At 32.0% G+C, this 26,251-nt stretch overlaps 3 protein-coding genes across 3 annotated transcripts; 1 reads left to right on the top strand and 2 right to left on the bottom strand.

The window, feature by feature from the left end:
- Positions 1 to 2,260: 2,260 nt before the first annotated feature.
- Positions 2,261 to 2,839, bottom strand: LOC111283121 (uncharacterized). Its single transcript, XM_022871536.2, has one exon. It carries the CDS (start codon positions 2,745 to 2,747, stop codon positions 2,391 to 2,393), a length of 357 nt encoding a protein of 118 aa, XP_022727271.1. The 5' UTR covers positions 2,748 to 2,839; the 3' UTR covers positions 2,261 to 2,390.
- A 1,555-nt stretch (positions 2,840 to 4,394) lies between these two features.
- On the top strand, positions 4,395 to 12,939 carry LOC111281778 (aconitate hydratase, cytoplasmic-like). Its single transcript, XM_022869440.2, has 20 exons — positions 4,395 to 4,963; positions 5,343 to 5,447; positions 5,610 to 5,770; positions 5,865 to 5,957; positions 6,415 to 6,600; positions 6,802 to 6,963; positions 7,498 to 7,642; positions 7,745 to 7,887; positions 7,968 to 8,024; positions 8,169 to 8,248; positions 8,389 to 8,464; positions 9,048 to 9,233; positions 9,464 to 9,531; positions 9,653 to 9,771; positions 9,945 to 10,066; positions 10,772 to 10,870; positions 10,956 to 11,435; positions 11,715 to 11,813; positions 11,915 to 12,157; positions 12,682 to 12,939. The coding sequence occupies exons 1-20, from the start codon at positions 4,669 to 4,671 to the stop codon at positions 12,748 to 12,750; spliced, it is 2,988 nt and encodes a 995-aa protein (XP_022725175.2). The 5' UTR covers positions 4,395 to 4,668; the 3' UTR covers positions 12,751 to 12,939.
- Positions 12,940 to 13,639: 700 nt separating this feature from the next.
- Positions 13,640 to 14,614, bottom strand: LOC149518674 (uncharacterized). The gene has a single exon (XM_089760568.1). It carries the CDS (start codon positions 14,362 to 14,364, stop codon positions 13,936 to 13,938), a length of 429 nt encoding a protein of 142 aa, XP_089616694.1. The 5' UTR covers positions 14,365 to 14,614; the 3' UTR covers positions 13,640 to 13,935.
- Between the last annotated feature and the right edge of the window lie 11,637 nt (positions 14,615 to 26,251).

Genomic DNA, 26,251 nt, shown 5'->3' on the forward strand with positions numbered 1-26,251 from the left:
TTGGGCTTGGGCTTAGGCTAATGCGCTGGTTGAAAATCCCAAAGACATTTCACTGTGTTTCCTGGCGTAGGACTTAAACAGTGCGAATCAACTCAAGGAGAAGGAGCAGATTATGCCAGTTGATGTTGCAGCTGCAGCACATGTTTGGAGATTGAGAAAGCTAACCAAATCTGATTATTCAAGTTATGAGAAAAAGTAAAACAAGTAGAAGTATGCATTTTATTTTGGGGTTCGATTGGATTGTGCAGCATTTCCAGTGCGGTAAAATCCATCCTCTTTTTTAAGCTAACTGCACCATGAGGTGCTTTTGGATAGCATCCCCTCATGCAATTATCTTTAATAAATTTGATAATTTGTGTATTTATGTAATATAAAATATTAAAATTTATATATTTATATTATATTTTATATAAAAATATAAAATATATATTTTTAATTTTATTAAACTCATAATTATTATTAAAATTTTAAGTAATGTTATTTTTATATTTTATTTTGATATTATATTCTTATCATGTCACTATATTATATTTTATATTATCAAATTTAATCTTCGTTTATCCTCTAATCTATGAATAGAAAAGGAAAATGTTCAATGAACAATTGAATCTTTGAGCAATTAATTATCTTACCGTAAAAATAAAAAATACCATCGTCATCATTACATTTGCTTCATCTCATCTCTACAAGACTTAATTTCATCACTACTATTGTTTTAATCTCATCAAAAACAACATCACCATCCATCCAAATAAACCCTTTACCTTAACAACTTGTTCATTAAAAAATTAAGGATTCCAGGCTTGCTCAAAAATGTGGATAGAAGAGCTTTATGCGTGTAACTTTCTCATAGAAAATGAAAAACTCTTGGTTTTGTTGTATCCATATTAGAAATAATAGAGATTAGAATCAAACTTAAGAACCAAGCATAGCTGACAAACCTGCCTGCCAACCCAGACTAAACTTGGGTCAGCAAGAATCAGATGATGACTTTCCTCTTAGAAACATTGCCAATCCATTTTAATATTACGGATGACAAACTAGTTATCAAGCATTAATGGCGCTTAGAAAATATCTGCAACGAGGCCCCCGAAAGGACACTTAACCTTGAAACCTGAAAAATAATAGAAAAAGCAAATGAATTAGCAAATCCATTCTTTAGGGAAGGGGAAGGGCTACTGATCCTACTTCCCTGTTTTATGGCACATCCACTGGACTTAAAAGGATTAAATAAAATGATCATAGGAAAACCATTGCCTAGCTGAGAGTGTACTAGGAGAAACTTGATAAAGAATCATTTCAAAACCCCATGAGAATACTTATCTAAATGAACATAGGCAAGATCCTTCAACTTGTGTTCATCTTGCTCTGGAGCTTAAACTCCAGGTTTCTAAACTAAAGCAAACTTGTTCAGAAAATAAACAAGAACAAAGCTCTGATTAACAATTCTTGTATGCCAATGATCTGCAGTTTTAGTAGCAATCCACCTATCAAGCCAAGCACATAACTACAATTCTGAATATAAAAGACAGTTTAAACAGCTGAGCTAATAAGAACCTGGATGACTCTCTGAGCATCTCCGCCTCAATTCAATAAACTACTCGACCTGCATTTTATAAAGATCTTTAGGCAAATCAATCTAAGTGTCATGAGTGTATACCAACTTATGAAATATTCTTCGCTTTGATCATGTTGGGTCTTATGGTTCTCGAGTTAAAGATAATGTAAACGCTTATATTCTAAGATTAACTTATAAAATATTGTCCACTTTGATCTTGCTAGGTCTCATGGTTCACAAGTTAAAGGTAGTGTAAACCCACGTCAACTTGTGTGCTATTATCCTCTTTGACCATGTTGGGTCTCATGGTTTTGTTGCACTTCACAAGTTGAAAGTAATGTAAACACTTATATTCCAAAACTAACTCTAATACACAACCCATGTGCAATTCATGACTCCTCTCTAAAACCATAACACTAAGTATGTTTACATAACAATGTAGCTAATGAAAGCATTAATGGAGAGCTTAAGACAAGCACAAATGCGGCTAAAGAATTACAGATTTACATGATTCAAACCCTAATGAAAACTAACATAATTAAAGAGACTAGTAATAAATTTGATTACCCAATCCATCAAACACTTACCAAACAGATCTTTCATTTTTCATTAATCAATTAAAGCATCAACTAAGATTTAATTTCCTAAAAGAAGATCATAAAACTGTCTACAATTGCAATTAACAGAATCAGAAGGGAAAACTGAGAATTGATTGCAACTATTATTAATTTCTTTTATTTTTTTTGTTCAATTAAGCAAAAGTAGAGTAAACAAATCTACAAACTAGGGCTAAAAAGGGGGAAAGAGCTCAAATTCACAGATTAAACTAGTTTCATTCAGTAGTTAACAAATCCACAACCGGATCGGGCAAATCTAAAGCTGACTGTGTTGAATTCAGAAACAGCATTCCTTTGGCCGCGAATAGCTTCTTCCTCTGGAGACACCTGGCGCCGTAGACCCTCCCCGTCGCCGCGAAGCAAGGAAAGCCATCGATGGTTGCAGATAACGGTTGAACGCCGTTATACGGCGGAGATGACGGAGAGATCTGAAAGACGGAACTGGCTCGGTGGGTTCTAGCGCTGATTCGTGAATCCCTGAGCCGAGCTAGGGCCCCGGGTTTGATGTATCTTAGGAAGGGTTCAGATCGAGTCAGGGAATGCCTGGCAAAGGAACGGGTTCTCCGATTCATGGTTAGAAGCCAAGGGTTAAACGACAGCGAAAATGGAGGATAGGGTTTGGCGGTTTGGGAGATCAGGGTTGATTTTTAAAGGAGCGAGAGAAAGCGGGAAAAGAAGGGAGGGAATGGGGGTTTTGAAAGAGCAGGATTCTAGCCTCTAGGGCCTATCTAAGGCTACTGATGAGGCCTGATTGGGCTACTGAGATCTGACCCACGTCCTGATTGGGCGGGTCCCGATCCCTAATTTTTATCATATGTGGAGCTATGGTCCACTATTGGTGCACCCGGACCAGGGCTAGCGTCTATTCATAGAAAAAATTCAGACAATAATAATTCTTCATAATAGTTCTTGAAATTTTACGTTAATCTTAGAGAGCAAGAATTATATCAATGAAAATTATTTTAAATAATCCTAAAATAACATTGTTGAACTTAAATAAAAATAAAAATAATTAATATAATCTTAAAAAATATGAAATACTTAAAATTTCCTAAGCTATATTCAAATATTATTATTTTTTTATCATGAAAATAACTTGAATCTTATTTTTTGAGTAAGAGTAAAGAAAATAATCGAATCTAAGTCAATAAGTATTATGCGATGCTTGACTCTAAATTAGTAATTCAAAGCTAAATTTGAATTTGATTAATTTTATTTTTTTAATTTAAGATGGATTTAAAATAAAATTTGAATTATTTAAATTCATTCATTCAATTTTATAATTTAATAAAAATTTACAAATTTAATTAATTACATTAATTTATATAAAAATTTATATTAATAATTTAATTTATAAAATATAAAAAATTTATATGTAATACATAAAATAATAAATTATTTACAAAAGAAAGTAAGGTATTTGCTTTTTATACTTCTTAATAAATAATTTATAATTTAAAGATCAACATATACAGTGGGAAACAGAGGAAAAACGAAAAAAGCAAAGAATCGTCAACGTGTGTTGGTCCCCACCTAAAAGATACAATTACAAAAGCTAATCGCGAATCGTACCGTTGATTTGACACCGCCTTCGGAAAGTTCAAAAGCTTTCAAGCATCCGCTACACTTACATGTACCTTTGGCTCACGCCAATTCCCTGCTCAGCCACCTATTTCTTATACGAGAGGAACAATCAAATGGTTTGATAGTAGGATGGAAAAAGTTAAAATTTGATTTGAAATTATAATATTTAATTTAAATTGAATTAATTTTTATTTTATTTTATTTAGATTAAATTTGATTATTAAATATATATCAAATTTAAATTTTATATCGAGATTTAAAAAGTTTTTTAAAAAATTTATTAGTTTTATATATTTTTAAATTTTTTATAAAATAAAATAATTATATTATAATAAATTTATTTAATTATATTAAAATAATATATAAAAATTTAAAAAATTTAAAAATAATAAACTGAATCAAATAATAAAATTTAATTCAAAATAATTTAAAAATAAATTAAAATTTAAAAATTTATAATATTATATATTTTCAAAAAATCAAATCAAAACTGATTTATTCTCTTTCCCCAGGAAAAGCTGCCACATTGGCGCATTTCCATGGCTCCAAGACAAAAGAAACCTAGAGTTTTCAACGTGGCAGAACGCAATTGGCAAATGAATTAATAACGTTAGACCGGAAAACACATAATTAATCCCATGAATTCCGGAGTCTCCAGCTCTGAACTGGCCAGGTCCGTTCTAGAAAGCGGGCACGCAGCCCTGGGTCTTTCCTATTCCTCTCACTCCCCACACGCCGTTCTCTTTCTCATTCGTTTTTGACAAATTAAAAAAAAAAAGCCAGAAATTGCCATGAATTTCTGTTAGGCTCCCTTTATTGATTTTTCCCCTTATCTTCTGCTTACTGCTTACTGCCATTTTTATGTGGATTCGTGTTCGTTAAATTGTGTGATCTTGATCGTTTGACGCCATGTCTATAACGGCCTCATCTTCAGCTTCTTCCTCGCTTTTAAGAGCAGCTTCCTCATACTCTCGAACTCGGTTTTTTCCTTCTGCGTTTCGGAATCTTACTTCGACCAATCCGACCTCTCATTCCGTTGTCAACCACCACCGATCTCTTACCTCCGCCGCCGTTCGTTCCTTCCACTGCTTCGTTCCGCGGTGGAGCCACCGTCTGGATTGGAGATCTCCTCTTAGCCTCCGCGCTCAGATCAGAGCCGTTAATCCAGTCATTGAACGGTTAGAGAGGAAGTTGGCTACTATGGGTACTGCTTTCCAATACTTTCGGGAGCTTGTTTCTTTTGCTTGATTTTGAATCTGAGTTTAGCTTAAATTCAACTTTTCATTTGCTGAATTTAAGTCAAAGTCTTCTGTTGCTTGATCAGGTTCAATTAATTAGAAGCCTCAGATTTAAAAATTCAATTATGAAAAGTTTTTTGCTGACTAATAATTAATATACCATTATTAGTTTCTGGATCAAAGGAATAATTTGTTTTATGAAATCAATGTAATGATTGTTTAAATGATATAAATAGCACTTTTTTTTTCCAGATTTTAATCATGTTAAGTATTTAAAATTTGATAATTAAATTGTAAATTTATCAGATGGGAATTTTTATTTGTTTAACATGTTATGATTTTCAGCTGCTGAACATCCTTTCAAGGCAGTGTTAACAAGTCTTCCCAAGCCAGGTGGCGGTGAGTTTGGAAAGTTCTACAGCTTGCCTGCCCTCAATGATCCAAGGATTGGTAAATTTTCTCTAACAACTTATTCATATATATATATATATATATATATATATTCACTTGATGATTTTGATATACTACTTCATGCCGGTGTCCAATTTAGTAGTTTCTATTAGTTGTGTGACTGATCATATATTTTCCTTGTTTCTGTTGTACGGGTAATAGATAAACTGCCGTACTCTATCAGAATCTTGCTTGAATCTGCGGTTCGTAATTGTGACAACTTTCAAGTGAAGAAGGAAGATGTTGAGAAAATTATTGATTGGGAAAATACATCACCAAAGCAAGTGGAAATCCCCTTTAAGCCTGCTCGTGTTCTATTGCAGGTGTTTGATTAATCTATTGTATATATATACATATACTTCTCTAAAAACAAATGATGCTTTGTTTTATCTTTAATCTATTCTGCTTTGTTGCCAGGATTTTACTGGAGTGCCAGCTGTGGTCGACCTTGCTTGTATGCGTGATGCTATGAACAAGCTTGGCTGTGATACAAGCAAGATTAATCCTTTGGTGCGTTTGTTGACATCATTTCCATGAATATTTACTGTAAAAAGAGTGCTGAAATATTTTCAACCATTTTTTATTTTATGAGGGATGGCCAGTTTCTAGATGCTATAGGTTAAGATTGCAATCTTTTCATATTTTTGGCTTCATAAGTTATTAAGGTTGTGGATCTTGAGAAAATTTTTATATATCATATTAATTTTCTAGTTAGTATGAAAGCATCTTCAACTGCTTTTTTGTCATGTATTCAGTGTGATTCATCTTTTTTTTATTCCTATCTTTGATCCCGATAGCTGTGTATATGATTTATGGGAAGTTATCTAGAAATTTCTAATTGATATCAGTTCAATAATATGCTCTTTTGATTGCTAAATGTCCTACTATAATGTGCCTGGCTATTGTGCAATAATTTTCTTGTTTACTCTGTCCTTATAGTGTATTGCTGAAAATATCTTGTATTCAGGTTCCGGTAGATCTTGTCATTGATCATTCAGTTCAAGTTGATGTAACAAGATCAGAAAATGCAGTGCAAGCAAATATGGAGCTTGAGTTTCAGAGAAACAAGGAAAGATTTTCTTTCCTTAAGTGGGGATCTTCTGCCTTCCATAATATGCTTGTTGTTCCTCCTGGTTCTGGTATCGTGCATCAGGTATAACTTGGGAACAAAGCGGGATATGCAATAAACACTTTTGACATAATGGTGGACATATCCTTATTGATCTTATGTGTAACAAATCTTTTACTAAGTGATGAACAAATCAGCTTATTTTTTTCATTATGTTGAATTTTTCATGGCCAGTTAATCTATGTGAATACGGTGGCAATGTGACCTGACACTGTAATATTTCAGGTTAATCTTGAATATCTTGGACGGGTTGTGTTCAACACTGATGGCGTGCTTTACCCTGATAGTGTGGTTGGAACTGATTCCCATACAACTATGATAGATGGGCTAGGAGTAGCTGGCTGGGGAGTTGGAGGTATCGAGGCTGAGGCAGCCATGCTTGGTCAGGTAGGTAATGCCATAGACCAAGGATATTTTTTCCCCGTGCCTCAATGATTAGTAGAACACAGTTCTTTTCTGTTCAATAACAGTAAATTCATGTTTCTATAGGGCATGCTAAAGTTAATAGTTAAAGGTGAACGTGAATGTGAATGTGAAATTTCACTGCAGGGTTGTAAAGTCTCTTTTAACTTAAGTTGCCACATTTTATACTTGTGTGGATGTGATCTTTATCTTGTATTACTTATTTGTAGCCTTTATCTCGTGGCTAAGTATAAATGTGATCTTTATCTTGTATGACTTGTTTGTAGCCTTTATCTCTGGCTATCTTTTAGCTTCTTTCAATTTGCTTTTTATGAGAGTTCTAACCAAATAAGATGAAGGCTATAATTTTGATCATGTACTATATCCAACTGTTCTTATTTTACTTTCTTTAAACAGTAATGAGACTGTTCTTAATTCTTGTTCTTCTCATTCATTTGTTTGAATATACATCTCTATCATTTGTATTGTTTTCTAATTAGTCTATTTTGAAATTGACAGCCCATGAGCATGGTTTTGCCTGGTGTTGTTGGATTCAAGTTATCTGGCAAATTAAGAAATGGTGTGACAGCTACAGATTTGGTTCTCACTGTCACACAAATGCTGAGGAAGCATGGTGTTGTTGGCAAATTTGTTGAGTTTTATGGTAATTACTTTTCATGGGGCTGATCTGAAGTTGCTCTTAGTTCCTTAATTGTCTGGCTCCCAAATTCTTTATATAAATTTTTAATTTTGCATAAATTTGTAGGGGATGGTATGGGTGAACTATCATTGGCTGACAGGGCTACCATTGCTAATATGTCTCCTGAGTATGGTGCAACCATGGGATTCTTCCCTGTAGATCATGTTACTTTGCAGTATCTCAAATTGACTGGCAGAAGTGATGAAACTGTGAGTATTCTACTTTATTGTATAACTGCCTTCATCTGCAGTTATTGAGCACTGGGTGACATCTTTGTCATTAAATTCAGGTGGCAATGATAGAATCATATCTCCGTGCAAATAAAATGTTTGTTGACTATAATAAGGCAAGAACTTTTCTTTTTCACTTTTACGTTTTGCCCTTTACATCTGTCAGCTTCCAGTTGTTCTACTTGTATTTAGAAATAACTCGTCTAATATCTTCCTTTTCTACATGTGTTTGCTCCCAACCCTAATTTTGACACGTTCAGCCCCAACAAGAAAAGGTTTATTCATCATATCTAGAATTAAACCTTGCAGAAGTTGAACCCTGTATTTCGGGACCTAAAAGGTTTCTATTTTCTGCCACTGTTTCTCATTTGTTTTGTCAGACTCAGAGCATTAGCTGCTCTGTTTTTCTTTGGTGTTTTGTGTATATATTTAATATGATGTGTTGTACTAACTCAATGTAACTACTGCTACTCTTTTCAGACCTCATGATCGGGTTCCTTTGAAAGAAATGAAGGCTGATTGGAATTCTTGTCTAAATAATAAAGTCGGTTTCAAGGTGAGTCTTGAACGTGGTGCATATCTAAGTTCTTGTCATCTATGTTTTCAGAACTGCACGTTGTCTTGTTTTATTAAACAATTATTTATTGTCAATTGCTTGATAGTTTGTTTCTTTAACTTCCCCTGTGTTAGTTGAACAAAGCACATAACAATTTAATATAAAGTACGATTATCAAGAAAAGTAAAATTCACCTGGCTAAAAGCTGAATAAGATCATGGTCATATTTTGTCACTGACTTAGTAATGGATGTTAAATATTCTATCATGATTCTGACACATAGAACAATAAAGCCGCCTTGACTCTTCTTATGGACAAACTCTCTCTTTTTTTCCCTGTTTCTAGAATTATTACCTCTGTAATCTTCTAGAACTTCATGCTCTACTTTTCCAAAAATCTGGTGACTTGAGCACCAGAACCACAGTAGAAAAACAAAGGATAAAGTATTAAGACTAGGTAGGAAGGAACATGAAATAGACCTAGTTTGATCTGAACTTCTCTGCTTCAATGTGTATATTAAACGGAATGATTGACTTTCTGTTAAACTTTTGAACATGCTGCTGAATGTTGCACCATCTTGTAGGGCTTTGCGGTGCCAAGAGAGGCACAGGACAAAGTGGCAAAATTTTCATTCCACGGACAGCCAGCAGAGCTTAAGCATGGCGGTGTGGTGATTGCTGCAATTACAAGCTGCACCAATACATCAAACCCCAGTGTCATGCTTGGGGCAGGTCTTGTTGCAAAGAAGGCTTGTGAACTTGGTTTACAGGTATGCCAAGTTTATATTTATATGTTTTTGTTATTCTTTCCTTCTCCTCAATCTCTCCTACTCTCTGCCTTTTTCTCCCTTCCACCCCTCTTTTTTTTTTTTTTTTTTTTTCTTTCTTAAAGACAAGAAACCTCTCTTAAGTATATTCAGTCTTCTTTGCCTTTCCTTGAACTATATGAATGCTAATATTAATGTGCAGAAAATATCTCGCTTAAATAATTGTTCTTCAGGTCAAGCCTTGGATAAAGACAAGTCTTGCACCAGGTTCAGGAGTTGTTACAAAATATTTAATGCAGAGGTATTCCTTAATTACCACTTGTATCTGACGTGGACTTGTAGTGATATAGTTTTTTTTTTTTTTTTTAAATATTTATATAATTATGAGAATTGTTTTCTAAATTCTGGTTTATGTGGTGCAGTGGACTGCAAGAATATTTGAATAAGCAGGGTTTCCATATTGTTGGATATGGCTGCACAACATGTATTGGAAATTCAGGGGAATTGGATGAATCAGTTGCCTCTGCTATTTCAGAAAATGGTACCATTGAAATTTTTAACTGTAAAAGTTTTGTTGGATCCATAATTTGCATGATGTAAGCTTATAATACTCAAATACTATGTTACTTTTTAACGTATTCATCATATTCCTTTGCCAAGTTTAATGTTCAGTTTTGACTTACTAATCTAAATTAATTCTAATATTCTACACAGATGTTATAGCGGCTGCTGTGCTTTCTGGGAACCGGAATTTTGAGGGTCGTGTTCATGCCTTAACAAGAGCGAACTACCTTGCTTCACCACCTTTAGTGGTTGCATATGCCCTTGCTGGCACGGTATATAATATCTAATTATTTATTGGTAATGCTTGTATAATATATTTACTAAGATTTATGTTCTCTTTATAATCTGAATAATCTGATGTCAACTCAAAATGTGGGGGAGCTTAATGATGGTTATCTTGTAATTCTTGTGCATCTGGATTAAACTTTGCTTGCTACAAATATCAGTTATTTTTCAATAAGTTTTATTTAATAATTTACAAGTCTTATCCTGTCCTTGAGCTTTCTTCATCTCCTCATGGGAGAATGGAGGGTGGGTTCAGGGGCTGGAATACTGGCATTGATTCTTGATAGATCAGTGCATTTAATTTCATTTCATTTGCATGGTTGGATGGTCATCACATGCAACCTCTAACTGTGCTTCAAGTCATATCTTGTGGCCTTTCAATAGTGTGCGGAAATGTAATTTTAGTATTAGAGCCGTGGGAATTATGTGCATGGCGGTAATAACTAATTCTACTTCATGCCATAGGTATATTAGCCACAAGATGAGTTGAATCTTGCCTTCACTGTGCTTTTTGTTTGTTTGAATTTGCATTACAATGACAGCATGACTGTCAAAATTACTTAGGAAGCAATCTTTTGTCAGAGATCTTTTAAAATTTCCTAGTTTTGCTTCTTTTTCCTTTTTGATAAAAGACTAATAGCTTTTGCAATATCGCTCTTGATGATCAATGAGTAACTGTGACCACTTTCCAGGTTGATATTGACTTTGATAAGGAGCCAGTTGGAACTGGAAAGGATGGTAAGAGTGTTTATTTTAAGGATATCTGGCCTTCTACTGAAGAAATTGCAGAGGTAGACACCCTAATATTTGCATAAAATGTCAACTTTCATGTGTTTAAGCATGAAATTAATTATCTTGGGCTTCTCTGCTGTTTAGGCTGTTCAATCCAGTGTCTTGCCAGATATGTTCAAAAGTACTTACAAGGCTATTACAAAGGGCAATCCCATGTGGAATCATCTATCAGTGCCTTCTTCCACCATGTACTCATGGGACCCCAACTCAACCTACATTCACGAGCCTCCATACTTCAAGAACATGACCATGGAGCCTCCTGGTGCCCATGGCGTGAAGGATGCCTACTGCTTACTGAACTTTGGTGACAGTATCACAACAGATCACATTTCTCCAGCAGGAAGCATCCATAAGGACAGTCCTGCTGCAAAATACTTACTTGACTGTGGGGTAGAGCACAAGGACTTCAATTCATATGGAAGCCGTCGTGGTAATGATGAAGTGATGGCTCGGGGAACTTTTGCTAACATTCGCCTTGTGAACAAGCTGTTGAAAGGGGAAGTAGGCCCAAAGACAATACACATCCCTACAGGAGAGAAACTCTATGTATTTGATGCAGCCATGGTGAGTTCTTCAATGTTAAAGGTCTAGTTCAATTTCTTATAAAACGAATTTGTTATTTTAATAGAAACAAATCTTGATTTCTTAGCACTGCTTGTCTTTTTCCATTTTTGATTACAGAGAATTTCTGTTTGTCAATTTTACAATCAAATTTTTGGATTTAATTGGTATGAAATATGATTTAATCAGCACAAGATATTTATGCTGGGCGAGATAATAACAATCTTTAACTGCAGTCAAATTATTCAACACTTTAACTTTACAATCAATCTGTAATTTCAGAGGTACAAGGATGCAGGACATGACACCATTGTTTTGGCTGGAGCTGAGTATGGAAGTGGTAGCTCCCGAGATTGGGCTGCGAAAGGTCCAATGCTATTGGTATGTCTTGATTTGGTCACAATAAAGAAATTTTTATTGGTCTTTACTCTTTAGATATGCTTGCCTTTGTCTTTGTACCTGACTAATTTGTTGTATAACAGGGAGTAAAAGCAGTAATTGCCAAAAGTTTTGAGAGAATCCATCGCAGTAATTTGGTAGGAATGGGCATCATTCCACTATGTTTCAAGTCTGGTGAGGATGCAGACACGCTAGCTTTGACCGGTCATGAGCGTTATACCATAGATCTCCCTAGCAATAAAACTGACATAAAGCCTGGCCAAGAATTGACTGTCATGACTGACAATGGGAAGTCTTTCACCTGCACTGTCCGTTTCGACACTGAGGTAATAAATTGTTTCTATTATTTGTCATGTGCAAAATAGTGCTGCATGCATGCATGTTACAATCTGCATTCATGTGATTATCACTGCCTGGAAATTTCATTTTATGCGCAAAAATACCCCCTTGTCTGAAACATGGAAACTGCACATATCTACCTTGTACTCCAAGAAAACTAATGCTTGGGATGTGATTCGCTTAGTAATTGTCCATTCCATGCATCAAATGCCACCATAGGTAAGAGTAGTGAGAGCATTTTTTTTATTTAATGGCAAATGGTACCTGGGTTTTGCCCAATGCATTCCCTCTCCGGGCCAGTCCAAGCAAAGCTTATCTACACCGGATCTAGTGAATTCATAAAAAAATTAATTGCAGTGAGAACAATTTTAAACATGCTAAGTTATACCTTTATGCCACTATAGGTCCAACAGAAGCGTATGATCAGATTTAACTCATATGTTATATACATTTTACTGATTTTTGAGCCTGAGCTCTCTAATACCATAGCTGACTGTGGTTGCAATTGCAGGTTGAATTGGCCTACTTCAACAATGGCGGTATCCTCCAATATGTTATTAGAAACTTGATCAAGCAGTAAATGGATTAGTTGGGAGCCTCAAGGCGTTCCAAGGTTTCTCTCAATTGTAAAATGTGAGATGCAAATGAAGCTAATAATGATAGAAAGTTTCCCATTGATGGGACTTGTAGTTTTCCTTCAATTTAGCTTTGCAGACAGGCCTTCGTCGGTGAACAATAATTATTTCGAGAAATGTAGTGATTTTTTTCATCGGCCTAGTAGGTGTTACTGCTTGTCTGGTTGTTTCCCAATTTGTGAATTAGAGAAATGCTATTTGTACCCACCCAATTTGCCCCAACTTATCCCTTACTTGACGGACCAAAATGTTTAATGGTTCAACATATATCCGAGCAATAACTTCTTTCAGACCAATTTAACTTTTGTGAAAAGCAGGTGGGGCAAGGAACGCAGTGCAAGTAGCATTAGTCTCTTTAGTAGACTTATAATTTAAAATTCGATATGATAACAAAATATATATGATATAAAAATAATACAATTTAAAATTTTAATAATTATTATATATAAATTTAATAAAATAAAAATATATATTTTTATATCAATATAAATAATGATATATAATTTTTATATAAAAAATAAAATAAATATATAAATTTTAATATTTTACATTATATAAATTATCAGATTTATTCTTTAAAATATTTTCCGTGATGTGTCTCGGTGGTTTCTTATTCCCCGGTTTCACATATATTCTGTGGATTTTGGTTGCTGCATTTTCTCATACCGGAGCCGGAAGGCACAATAATATTGCAGGTTGAATCTGATTAACAATAGTGTTTGGGAAGATATTGCACGAAAATAGTTGTAGTATTACACTTAAAACAATATAAATACATATTTTATTTTCTGGGGAAATGCATAAAAACATTAAAACATAACTCCATAAGAAATCTCACTGAAAAAACATTCATAACTGACCATGATTTTCATAATCGATGACATAATTTCAAGATATAACTTACAGGATGTCTTGACTCTGATGCACGCATGACAGAAGGATTTTCATTAAATTCAACTAACGATCCACATAAAACCTGGTCCGATCCGATCAGTGACTAAAAACAGGAAACAAACGACATTGAAACTGCAGTTTCACTCTCACAAGGTACAATCAAAGGTTTCTTTTTACAATAAGAGAGATCAGTTAATCAGGACAAAAACTAATACCAATTGTTACAGTTTATTTTGTTAATGTTCCTCTGGAATACTCTCCAATGCAGGTCTCCAAGCTCCATGGAAGCCACCATCAGAAATCCTGGTACCTCTCAATTCCATAACTCTTATCAATTGCTCCAATGAAGAGTGCTTTAAATCTTTCCTGGAACCTAAAATTTGCTTCAACTCTTTCTGTGTCACCACAAGCCTTATCCTCACAACCCCATTTTTGGACTCACCTTGTTTTCCTCCGTCAACATTGTTATCTTCGTTGAATTTGAATCTCACCACCTTCTTCTTCCTCTTGACTTTAACCTCATCAGCCACCTCGGCAGCTCCTTCCAACTTGGAAGCCATAACTTCTTTTCCTGTCTCTTTGATGACTTCCGCTTGGCTGCTGCCTTGTGGCTCGTACCGGTCGTTTTCTGCTAGAATTTTGTTACTTGTCACGCAATTCCCCATTTTGATCAGATGTAAAACAAAGCAAAGTCAGGCAGGCAGAGTCAGAATGAGAGAGAAAGGGAGAGAATACAGGCTACAAAGTGAAACATAAATATACAGAAACAGGGAAGGCAGGAGCACATGAAAATGCGGTTTTCACGCCGGGATACTTGAAACGAGGAGGTGGGATGCTTTTGCAAAATTCCAAAACCTTCTCATCTTTTGATTTTTCATACAACTGTTTGATTTATTAATAGATAAGTATAAGCCGTCTATTACCTTCAACCCAAAGTACTTGTCATGTACATGTATATATTAAGGCTTGACCAACTTTAAATTCAAGGTTTAATTCAATTATGTAATATAATTATTTTTAAAAAACGATGTATAATTAAATTTTAATTTTTATAACTCAGAACAATTTTTTTTAAAATTTATTACTGTTTTGATTAAATCCCGATTCTTCATCAACAGTTTGAGAGTAGTTTGCCTTTACTCAATGACAAAAATAACTCTTTTGTCTTTGATACGTAGCGTAATGCATTGCCCTACTTCACGCCTGGTGACCCAATTTTGCATTATAAATTAGGCAGGTGGCAGCTTAATTGCAGCCGTTCAAGCTACTCCCAAATTAATTATAAGGTTAGAGTTGGTTTAAGGGAATCTAGTTGGGCTCATTTTACTGCAGCTGCTCCGCAAGCTTTCTCGAGCTGGACCCTACTTTTGTAGAGAAACTTTTCTTGTGTTGTTCCCACATTGTTGTTGGTTTCTAAACAGCACATGTGCAACTGATTTGGAAAATCTTGATTATTTTTATAACAATCTCTCTGCAATAAACTGTACCATACCTAATATTTTTGCGTCATAATATTATCGTAGGTTTTTGAATTTAATTTTATTAATTCATGCAATTGTTTTTTAAAAATTAATATTTAATAAATTTAAAATTAAAATCTTACCACTCACAATTTTATTTTTCTATTATTGTGTTGCTATATTTTTTGTATATAAAAAATAGCTTAGACGTCTATACCTTAATTTATCTAGAAAATGAAAGGTAAATAGAAAATGAAAACAAGTTGTTAGAGGTAATTTTAGATTTAGAAGATAAATTGATATTTTTTTTGATAAAAATTATTAGTAGATAATCAGAAGTATTTTTTATTTTTCATTCAACTTTACATGTATGGTATTATTTTAATTGAGTTTCGTCATTATTTTATCTTATAAATCTTTTACTTTTCGCTTATAAATAGAGTCAATCAAATATTATTTAATCAAATTTAATTTTTTCTTTTATTTTTTTATTTTTCTCTCTCTTCAACTTCCTCTAACCGATTTTTTATTTGAGTTTCGAAACATAAACGTAAAAAATAATTACTCTCTTTCTTTTGTGATTTTAAAATCTTTATTCTTAGTTCAAAACTCAGCACAAATACAGGTGATGATCAAAAGGTTTACTTTCCATCGGAGTTTGATTAATAAATTTGTAATACGATTAGTTAAAATCAATCAAATTTTGCTTTAAACACGCAATGGCAAAAGGATGGTGGCGGTGGGTTCAGTGAATGTGAGATTTCCTTCAAGTTTAGGGCACCGGTTTGAAACTTTATTTGCTGTATAATATATATATATATATATATATAGTTTAGTCATTAGTGTATATAAAACTGATCAAAAGGGTCGTTGAAAATTTAGTAAATGAAAGGGCCAACGCGTCAAGACAGTTAACATTAGGGGTATCTTTCACATGGGTTAGGTCAGTCGTGGCTTTCATAGGAAATGTTGGAGCCTTTGTTCTTTTGTTGTGCATGTGAATGTGGCCCATTTGTGCATTTTTCTTTTCTTTTCTGCTGAATATTTTAATGGGAGACACCATCCAAGAACAATTATGGTTCCCATTTGACTATGGTGACATCAATGTGATGTGTAATCCAGGCATCAATCTTTTATCCATACAAAGTTTCGGATCTCAATATGTAATTTAAAGCATGACAATATGAAATAAAAATAATAAAAATAAAAATAATATGATTTAAAATTTTTAAAAAATTATAAATATTTTTAAAAAATTATATTTTATATTTTTATATCATATAAATTATGACATATAATTTTTATATAAAATATAATATAAATATAATAATTTATATAATACAATAATAAAAATTATCAGATTTACTGTACATACATCAGTGGATTGCAATATTGGCTCAGTTTGGATCGGGCCTTAAATATAAGTTTTGGAGTTCAAAGTTTGGTTGGGCTTGAAATTTTATTTTTATTATTTAATTTAATTTAATTTATTTTTAAAATATATTAAAAATAATAATATTTTCATATATTTTTTAAATACTTTATTATTTTAAAAAAAATTTTTAAATCCAACAAATCCGATCAAGTCTAGTTCTGAGTAAAACTTTTAAATGACTAAACGGCTCATGGATAGGTTTAATGTAAATTTTAATTCGATTTTATATTGAATTTTGATTTGTTAGTTAATTTTTTAATAAAAAACTTATAAAATTATAATTATAATCAAATTTTTAATTAAACTAATTAAATTTTTGGATGAATTATTTATAAATACGTTGTACAATGTTTTTGGTACTTCTTTGTATTTTGCTTATCTATTAATAAAATCTTTTGCTTAGAAAAAAAAGTGAAGTATTTTTTAAGAGATTTTTTATCAACAAATATCTAAATTAACATTTAATAATATTTTTTTTGGAAATAAAACGTTAGTGATTTGATTTTAAAAATTAATGATTATACATATGATATTATTAAATATTATTATTTTTTTATAATATTTATTAAAATTTGTTTTGCCTGGTAATTGTCTAATGGAAAACTTGACTTTAAATATTAAATCGTTCAAATCTAAAAGGAAATACTACACTTGTTTTGGGATCTTATTGATGTGGGCTATGAAATAAACTAAGCTTTTTAAACATTTAAAATTATTAATTTTTTAAATAAAATTTATTTTAAAATTATATAAATTTATAAGTATTTAAAAATGATTATACAAAATCGAGATGATGTAAATTGAAGGAAATTAATTTGAAGTTATGAAAGTTTTTTAATTGTTATTTTAATATTTTGTTGTGTACTCAATATTATTATTTATAATAATTTTTTGAAATTTTATTCTTCTTCAAATATTATTTTTCATTTTTTTTGAAATTTGTTAATTTTTTAATAAAAATTTTAATTTTATGATGATTTAATATCTTAATTATATTATATGTATTTTATATATATATCTTAAATATATAAATTATTAAATAGTATTAATTTATATATTTACACACATTTATCATATAAAAATAAATTAATTTTTTAATATATTATAAGTGAACATTTAAAAAATCTTAAATCTATCCCTAAATTTAGCAAATAATTTTCAAGTTGATTAATTTTAGGTTAGCCATCATATCAAAATTCAAAACCCAATATTATATAACCTGTTATATATGTACGAAGAAATCTGAAAGGATAAAGACATTCAAATTTTGATGCGATTCCTTCTTACAATTTTCAACCACAGCAGTCTTCGTATATAATTATAGATTAAATCGATAATTTAAAATATGATACGATAATATGTGTGAAAATAATATTAGTAAAATATATAAAAATAATATGATTTAAAATTTTTAAAAAATTATAAATAAATTTAATAAAATTAAAAAATATTTTTTTATTTTTATATCGATATGAATTATGACACATAATTTTCTTGTCAAATATGATATGAATATATTATTCTACACCACACAACGATACGAATTGTCAGATCTATTCAATATTATCTATTCTCTAAGGTGAAGAAAAAAATCGTAAAAATTAAAAATTATAATATTTGATTTAGATTAATTTTATTTATTTGATTCAGATTAAATTTAAATGTTAAATATATATTAGATTTAGATTAAATTTTAAATTAAAAAATAAAAAAAAATTGAATCGAACCGAATTATATATTTTTAGTAGCTTTAATATATTTTTTAAATTTTTATAAAATAAAAATAATTATTTTCTATCTAAAACTATTTAAATATATTAAAATTTTATATTAAAATAATATATAAAAATAAATGAATTAAATTAAACTTATAAATATCAATTCAAATTGAATCATATAAAAATTAATTTAAATTCAAATCAAAATTTAAAATTTAAAATATTATTTATTATTAAAATAATCGAATTAAATTCGATCCGATATATTATTACTTCTGCTGCACTCCACGTAATTTTTTAATTTCTAAAAAAATTCCAAAGCTTGTAAAACAAAAACATGCCTCATGCCAATAATGGCAACTGAAAAAGTACTCTGATTTATTTCTTTTCTTTAACTGTATCTGATTTATTTCTGATTTAGTGTTGTACGAAATTAGTTAATACAGGAGTGAAGATTCCCTGTTCCAGTCCAATTATGTATAATTACGTGTGATAATTTCAGTTTCTCCATAAGACTCTAAAAAATTGATTATGATGCCTCCACATCAAGATAATTTTATGTCAAGTCTTCATCAACTTTATGTCTAAGTAAAGTCATGTCTACTTTATGAGTCACTTTTACTTTATGTCAAATAAGTGATGAGTCTTAGTGATGAGTCACCTTACTTTAAGCTTTATGTCAAGTCACTTGTAAAATTGTAATTATGCTTTGTCTTAGTCTTGTCCTATTATTTACTATTCATTTACTTTTTCCTTGTATAAATAGGATACTACTTCTCCAAGAAGGCATCGAAGCATCGAAAGAAAAATCAAAATCAAGATCCCTTGTAACAAACTTTTCTTTATAAAATTTCTATGCATAGCGTAGGTAGTACGACCAAGGCTCTTGCAAATGACAGCTTCAGTTTCGGGCTCTCCGGATAGTAGAGTCATGACAATACTATCTGGTACTATTTCAACAGTGTGTAGATCGATCAACTTATCAAGATAATATCAATCATAAGCGTTCCATAAATCAAACATATAACCAAGATATTCTAGCCAGTGTTCAAGACTCTGGGGCTTTTTTGGCTTAATGTCGAACTGGAGGCCTGACTTTTATGAAGATATATTTTTCACTATAATAACTTACTATTAGTATGATTTTGAGTCAGTATAATTTTTTTTTGGCTGAGAAAAATGGATCAATGATCTGTTTAACAGTTTAACAAGAATTTTTGATGCAGAGGATCCATAATATTATGGCAATTACATAGCATACTTAACTTGTATCATTGCAAACTATGAAATAGCTTGAAGAAAAACATGAAGCTAAAGCTTTAACTATGGAAGAAAGAGGATGGAATTACCAAAAGAGAAGAAAGGTTTTTAGCCAAATATATTTTATAAAGAAAGGTTTGTTACAAGGGATCTTGATTTTGATTTTTCTTTTGATGCTTCGATGCCTTCTTGGAGAAGTAGCATCTTATTTATACAAGAGAAAAGTAAAAGAATAGTAACCTAATAGGACAAGGTTAGGACAAAGCATAATTATAACTTTACAAGTGACTTGACATAAAGCTTAAAGTCAGGTGACTCATCACTTATTTGACATAAAGTTGATGAAAACTTGACATAAAGTTATCTTGATGTGGAGGCATCATAATCAACTTTTGGAAGCTTTTGGAGAAACTAAAATTATCATGCATAATTATACATAATTGGACTAAAACAGGGAATCTTCTGTCTTGAAACACCATGAATGTCTTTATTCTGAGAAATCTTCAAGGTACTAAAGAATGAGACAATCATCTACCCATCTGTATAGTTTTTATTCAAAATCATCAGGATGAGAATCACAATGTTGGAATAGGTGATTATAGACTCTATGTTTAAATCTTGCTCGAAGTCTGGAGAGATCTTCTTCATTATGTCAGTAAAGGTTTGTTAGAAGTTTTATTAATTATGAAGGAATGTGGAGATCAAAATTAACAAGTCGTTGTGATAAATCACTCCACCAAGTGTTGTAGGGTGGTTTAAGAGTCCAATGTGCCAAGTGATTGTGTAATTCTTAGATGTATTCTAGAGGGTACTACCACCATGATTTTTTTTTAAAGGAAAAAGTTTTGTAAGAATTGAGAGATTGTTGATTTTACAGAGTTTTTTTTTTTAATAAGAGCTTGTATTCATGAGCATAGAAAAAGATAGATTTGTATAGAGAATATGGATTACACACATAAAGGTCAGAGTAGGGTTGAAAGAAGGCATAATTTTCATAGAGTTCACAAGGGCGGTGGAAGAAGAAGATAACATGATAGTGTTGGGGAAAATATTTGGTGGCAGAATACCAAGTATGGAGGAGTTTAAACCATTTCAAGAAATTTTCTAAATGAATATCAGCTTCATAAAGGAAGTCATTATTAGCAAAAGTGATTGTGACAAAATTGAGTTCAAAGGGGTTAACCTCAATGGCAATGGTATAGAGTTGGCATAAATACCATAAAAAACTAAGGCTTCTTTGAATAGACCTACAGTATGAGGAATCTGGAACAAGTGTAAAAAAGAGAATTGAAGATGAAAGCCAATGGGTCTGAGGCCATGATCACCTCATTTTTTGATGAGTATAGCCTACATTTTATAGATGAGATTATGAGCACGTCTTTCAAGTGTCTTTCTAGCAATGATCTGCTAGATTTCAGAAGGAAGGCTGTAAACTGAAAAAATTGGTTAAAAATCTGGATTTGAAACAAAGGGTTTATATTTCGAGTTGTAAAGATAAGGATAAAGAAAATGATTGATTACCGTTTGAGGAACAAGATCAAATGAGGGTAAAGGTAAAGGTAAAGAGGTCATCATGCAAATGACTGAGATAATCTGTAAGGAGTTTGAAGGAGATCTTATGAGCATGTCTGGAATGAGGTTATCTTTGCCTTTTGTACATACTGTAGTGAAAGAGTATTGTGATAACCTATGTAACTGTACATTTGGTATTTTTTCTTTTTGAAATTGAGCATCTGATCAAAGGTTGATATATCTAATTTCATAAGAAAGTGATATCCAATGAGGTGAAATTCAAATTTTTGGATTCCATACTTTACAACTAAAATCTCTTTTAGTGTAGAGTGATAATGGAGTTTTGAATCTTTAAATTTTCTACTCTTTTAACCATAGATTTGTCTGGTTTCATCTTTTTCTTCTAAAAAAATTGCTGACCAAAACTGTTCACTTGTATCTGTTTACAGTATCTTTTTTCTATCAGAGGGAATCTTTAAAGTTAAAAGTGACTTTGCTTTTATCTTCAAGGTATGTACTGCATTTATCTATTTTTGAGATTACGTGGATGGTTTTTTCTTGAGCATTTGTCTGAGAAAATGAGTTAATTGGGCAAGACCTGAGAGAAATTCACTCATATAAAATTCTTTGAATTTTCCACTCTTTTAACCGTAGATTTATCTGGTTTCATCTTTTTCTTCTAAAAGAATTGTTGACCAAAACTGTTCACTTGCATCTGTTTACAGTATTTTTTTCTATAAGAAGGAATCTTTAAAGTTGAAAGTGACTTTACTTTTATTTTTAAGGTATGTACTGCATTTATCTATTTTTGAAACCACGTGGATGGTTCTTTCTTGAGCTTTTGTCTGAGAAAATGAGTTAACTGGACAAGATCTGAGAGAAATTCACTAATATAATTTACTATACTGAAAAATTACTGAATTTTCTTTTTTGAAAAATTTTTATCAGAGAAATCTACAAATGTCTGAATAATGTGGGGTTAAGCTATGTACTGACTATCTTTTAGATGCATGCTTAAGAAATCAATTTCTGAAGCACCAATGATCATCTTTTTCTTTGAGAGCATTATCTTATACTGTTGAATAATTTACTGAAACTTATCCAATAACTGTGTATGAAATGTGACATCTGGAGAAAACAGTAAGATATCATCAATGTAGATCAAGGCATTATCAAGAATTAGAGCAAATATCTTCGTCATTACTTTCTGAAACAGTGAAAGAGTAACTTTTAATCCAAAAGGCATTACTGTCCACTAGAAATGGTGTTGAGAAATGCAAAACGTCGTTTTGTATCTGTCCTATGGATGTATACCTAATTGTCAAAATCTTGCTTTGATGTCAAACTTTGGAAATACTTTCGCATTTGCCAAATTTACAAACAAAGTTTTTCTGTCTGAAAGAGGGAACTTATCATTTGTAAGGAAAATGTTTAGAGGCTTGTAATTAATCACCAATCTTAATTTTCTACGAACTTGTTCTTAACGTTTGTTGACATAAAATGCTTCATATGCCCTTGGAGAGGAGGTTAGTTCAATTAATCCTTGAGCCTAGAGAAGTGAACATTCTTAGATTACTTGCTTGAAATAATCTTGATTCATGCCTAAATGACTAGCTTTTGTGGGATTGGCATTTTCATCTTTTTTGAACGGAAGAAAAATGAAAAATTCAGAGTTTTTCCAAAGTGGGTGGTCACATTTCTGAAAGAAGTCTGAATGATTTTCTGCACAAGAAAAGTGAATGAATTTTTATCTAAATTCTTGGAAAACATCTGGTTGAATAGTTAGGGTAAAGAGATTGGGAAGGTTTTTCCAAAGTCTGAAATAACTTTCAAACTTGATACCTTTTTCACTAAGCTTTAAACCTGGTATACTGATAATGATATCAAAACCAATAACAAGGTCTTTCTGAGGAAGTGGAGATCCTAAAATCTTTTGAGTTATTTGATAACCTGAGAAGATTTGAAGGGTAACAGGGTTACTGATAAAGTCTGTAAAAAATACATTCTCATCAACGATTTTAAAAAAGATTTTTTGTTTTGTCCAAACGTTTTTGGGTAAGATAAGGAGGTTTGCTATGGTTTGGGTTGTACCAGTATAAAAAAAGGCTGTGACTATTATAGGAGAAGATGTTTATGAGGGAATATCTAAACTGGAGCTAAAGGCAATTTTGAAGGTTGGAGAGTTTGGATTTTTTAGAGTTCTTGAACTGACATATACTTATAACATTGATCATCTGTGAAGTCATCTGAGTATTCTAAGAAATCTAAATCTAAAAACTCAGCATCATCAAACTACTTGATCATAAACAGGCTTTCATTCTACTCATTATCAAGAGAGAAAATTAATTCAAGATCATCATCTGAGAGATTAATACCAGAGATATTAGCAATGTCTTGGATCATCTTGACTGATTTTTTATTTGACTTTGGGTAATTCTTTGAAAAATGTCTTGATTTTTCATAAAAAAAAACACTTTAAACTTTTAATCTTTGGATTTTTCTTCTTTCTTACAAACTTGAATCTTTGAAATCTTTTGGGCTTATCAGCATATCTGAAAAGCTTCTTATGTTTGGGTTTGAAGAAGATTAGAGGTTTGAAAGGTCTAAATCTTCTTAAATGCTTTTTTTCTTGATGCTACAAAAACATGAGGGATCTTTGAAAGAACATTTGATTTGAAAGCCTGAGGAAGAGTAAGAGCATGGCTTTTTTAACTTTTTAGGGTTATGCACCAAGGTTTTGATGTATTTGTATTCTTTGTAAATCTTATCAAATGCTTCCAACATCATTTTGTAAATATTTTTAAAGGTCATAGATCTAACATCAAGAGATTTGAGGTTCAACTTGGTTCTTGTTTGCTGTGCAAGTTTTTCTGAAACAAAATTGAGAAAGGTTTGCTTTAAGTTGATGTCATCGAATCCACCAAGTATGTAAAAATACTGGAAGAACTGTTTATAGCGTCTGTTAAGATCTTTTGGATGGAAAGAACAACATTTTAGTTTGAAAAATTATTCTCTGATCTTTTTCAATCTGTGAGTTTTTTATCCACAAAAGATTGCTACAAATTGAGAGATAACTTCTGTGATTATTGGATATTGAAGAAACTGGAGTTGTCTGTATTCACCAATGTTGTCTCAAAAATTTTTCAGAGTTTCAACTAGTCTGAAAATAAATCTGATCAATACTATATTCATTGTGACATTGGGATGAGAATTTAATTCAACTAGTCCTCATGCTAAGAACTTTTGAAATCTTGAGGGCTATTTTGAAGGAAAAATATCATCAATGGTAAAAACTAAGAACTTTGATGTCGAAGGAGGAACATGTGATTGTTGTGGAGGAGGGTGTTATTCAGTGTCCATTGCATCAGGGTTGTGAACTTCTGGAGTATTATCTGGAACTTTAACGATTGGTTCTGTCATGAAAATCTGATAGAACATTATCTCATCTGAGTCATTAGTATCATCTGCTTCAACTGAGTCATCTGATTTGACAGTGTTCATATGGGATTCAGTCTCAAAGGTAAAAAGAAAAATATCTTCAAAAAAAAATTGAGGGAAATTATCTTGTGCCATTTGATGAAGTATTTCTGAAAAGGTTTGTGTAGGAGAAATCATAAGTTGTACAGATTTTTGGTCTGGTTGTGGTGTAGGGTTTTGAGGTGTGAAACTTGAACTTGGTTTTGGTTTTGAAGGTTGAGAAAGTGGTTGTTCTGTAACTCTTTTTGATTTTGGAGCAACTGATTATTTTTCTGAAAATCTGTGAATCTATTTTTCAGTTATACCAAAAGAGGGTTGTTCTGGTTGGTCTGAGATAGGAGTAAAGTATTGTGTTAGTTGTGAGGATGTTGGGATGGATGTTGGGAGAGGTTTATACTGAAAAGGTGTGAAAAAAGGTTTTGAAGGTGACATTGAAAGATTATATAGTTGAAATAGAGGAGGAGTATAAGCTTGGTAAAGAGTGTCATACATGCCAGTGTAAAGTGGTGTGAAGATGTTGTAACTGAGACTGCCTGTTGTTATTGTTGTTTCTGACGAAACTGGTTTTGAAGGTCTGCAAGTTGAATCTTTAGGTTCTTCATTTTTTTCTCTCGTTCAGTGAAAGCATAAGTGAATCCAGTGTTAGTTTCAGCCATATATCTGAGTTCTTGATCAAGGATTATTATTCTTGATTGAATTTCAAGAATAATATTTTGAAAATTGACAAGGCTCTGATCAAAATGATGACTGACTTGATCCAACTTGTGTTCAATTATGTGCAGGTATGCATTCTGCTGGAGAGAATTTTTAGTTTGTCAGTTTAAAACTACTTCAGCATAAGAAACATTTTTTTAGTTCCCATATTCATCTCTATCAGTGAGAATTGAGGTTTTTGGAATGTGTTTATACTGGTCTTTGTGAAACTCTTGAAAAGAAAAAAAATCTAAGCTTGGGTAGGTTGGTTGCATCATGAAAATTTATGGTAAAAGTTGGGTGAAATCTTGGGTGAAATCTGGTTTTTGTGTGATTTGATTTGAGTAGGTTTGATGGAGTGGTTTTTCTTTTTTAGGATAGAAGACATAGTAGTCAAACTTTCCAGAGGGTTCACTAAGGAGATCAACTTCAGGGTCTCTATTCTTATATCTTTCTTTGAGCTTTTGCTGGGATGACTTTTTTTTCTTTTGCTTCTTTGGAACATCATCATCCAGAAAGTTTCTATATGCGTCTATCTGGCATTCTTTGCATTGACAATTTATGTCCCAATAACAATGTCCTTGTAAAGATTTATATGCATACACAAGATTTCCATTGGATTGAAAATGTGTGATTGAAACATCAAGGAGATCAGCTTGACATCTTTGCATCATAAATTATGTTGAAAAAATTGTTGGAGGAGGAACATCCTTTCCTTTGCTGTGATCAAACTCAATTATGACAGTACCATTCTGATTTATCTTGTAGGTTGGATCAAAGTGTTCAATTGATTCATCATGCTTCTAAATCTTTTGATAACTTATCGTCTATGTCTTTGGGAGAAGGGTGGCAAGTTATTTATTGGAGATCTACTTTGAAATGTGAATATGTCTAGGAGTCTTATCTATTGCTTCCATTTTGACAAAAACAGCATCACTAGAGTGTGAAAGAGGCAAGTTAATGGCATGATCTTGAACTCTATATGCCATTTGGTAGT

This window comes from Durio zibethinus, chromosome 5 (assembly GCF_047325235.1).
Source record: "Durio zibethinus cultivar Kanyao isolate XHJ-2024 chromosome 5, ASM4732523v1, whole genome shotgun sequence".
In the NCBI taxonomy this organism is placed as follows: domain Eukaryota; kingdom Viridiplantae; phylum Streptophyta; class Magnoliopsida; order Malvales; family Malvaceae; genus Durio; species Durio zibethinus.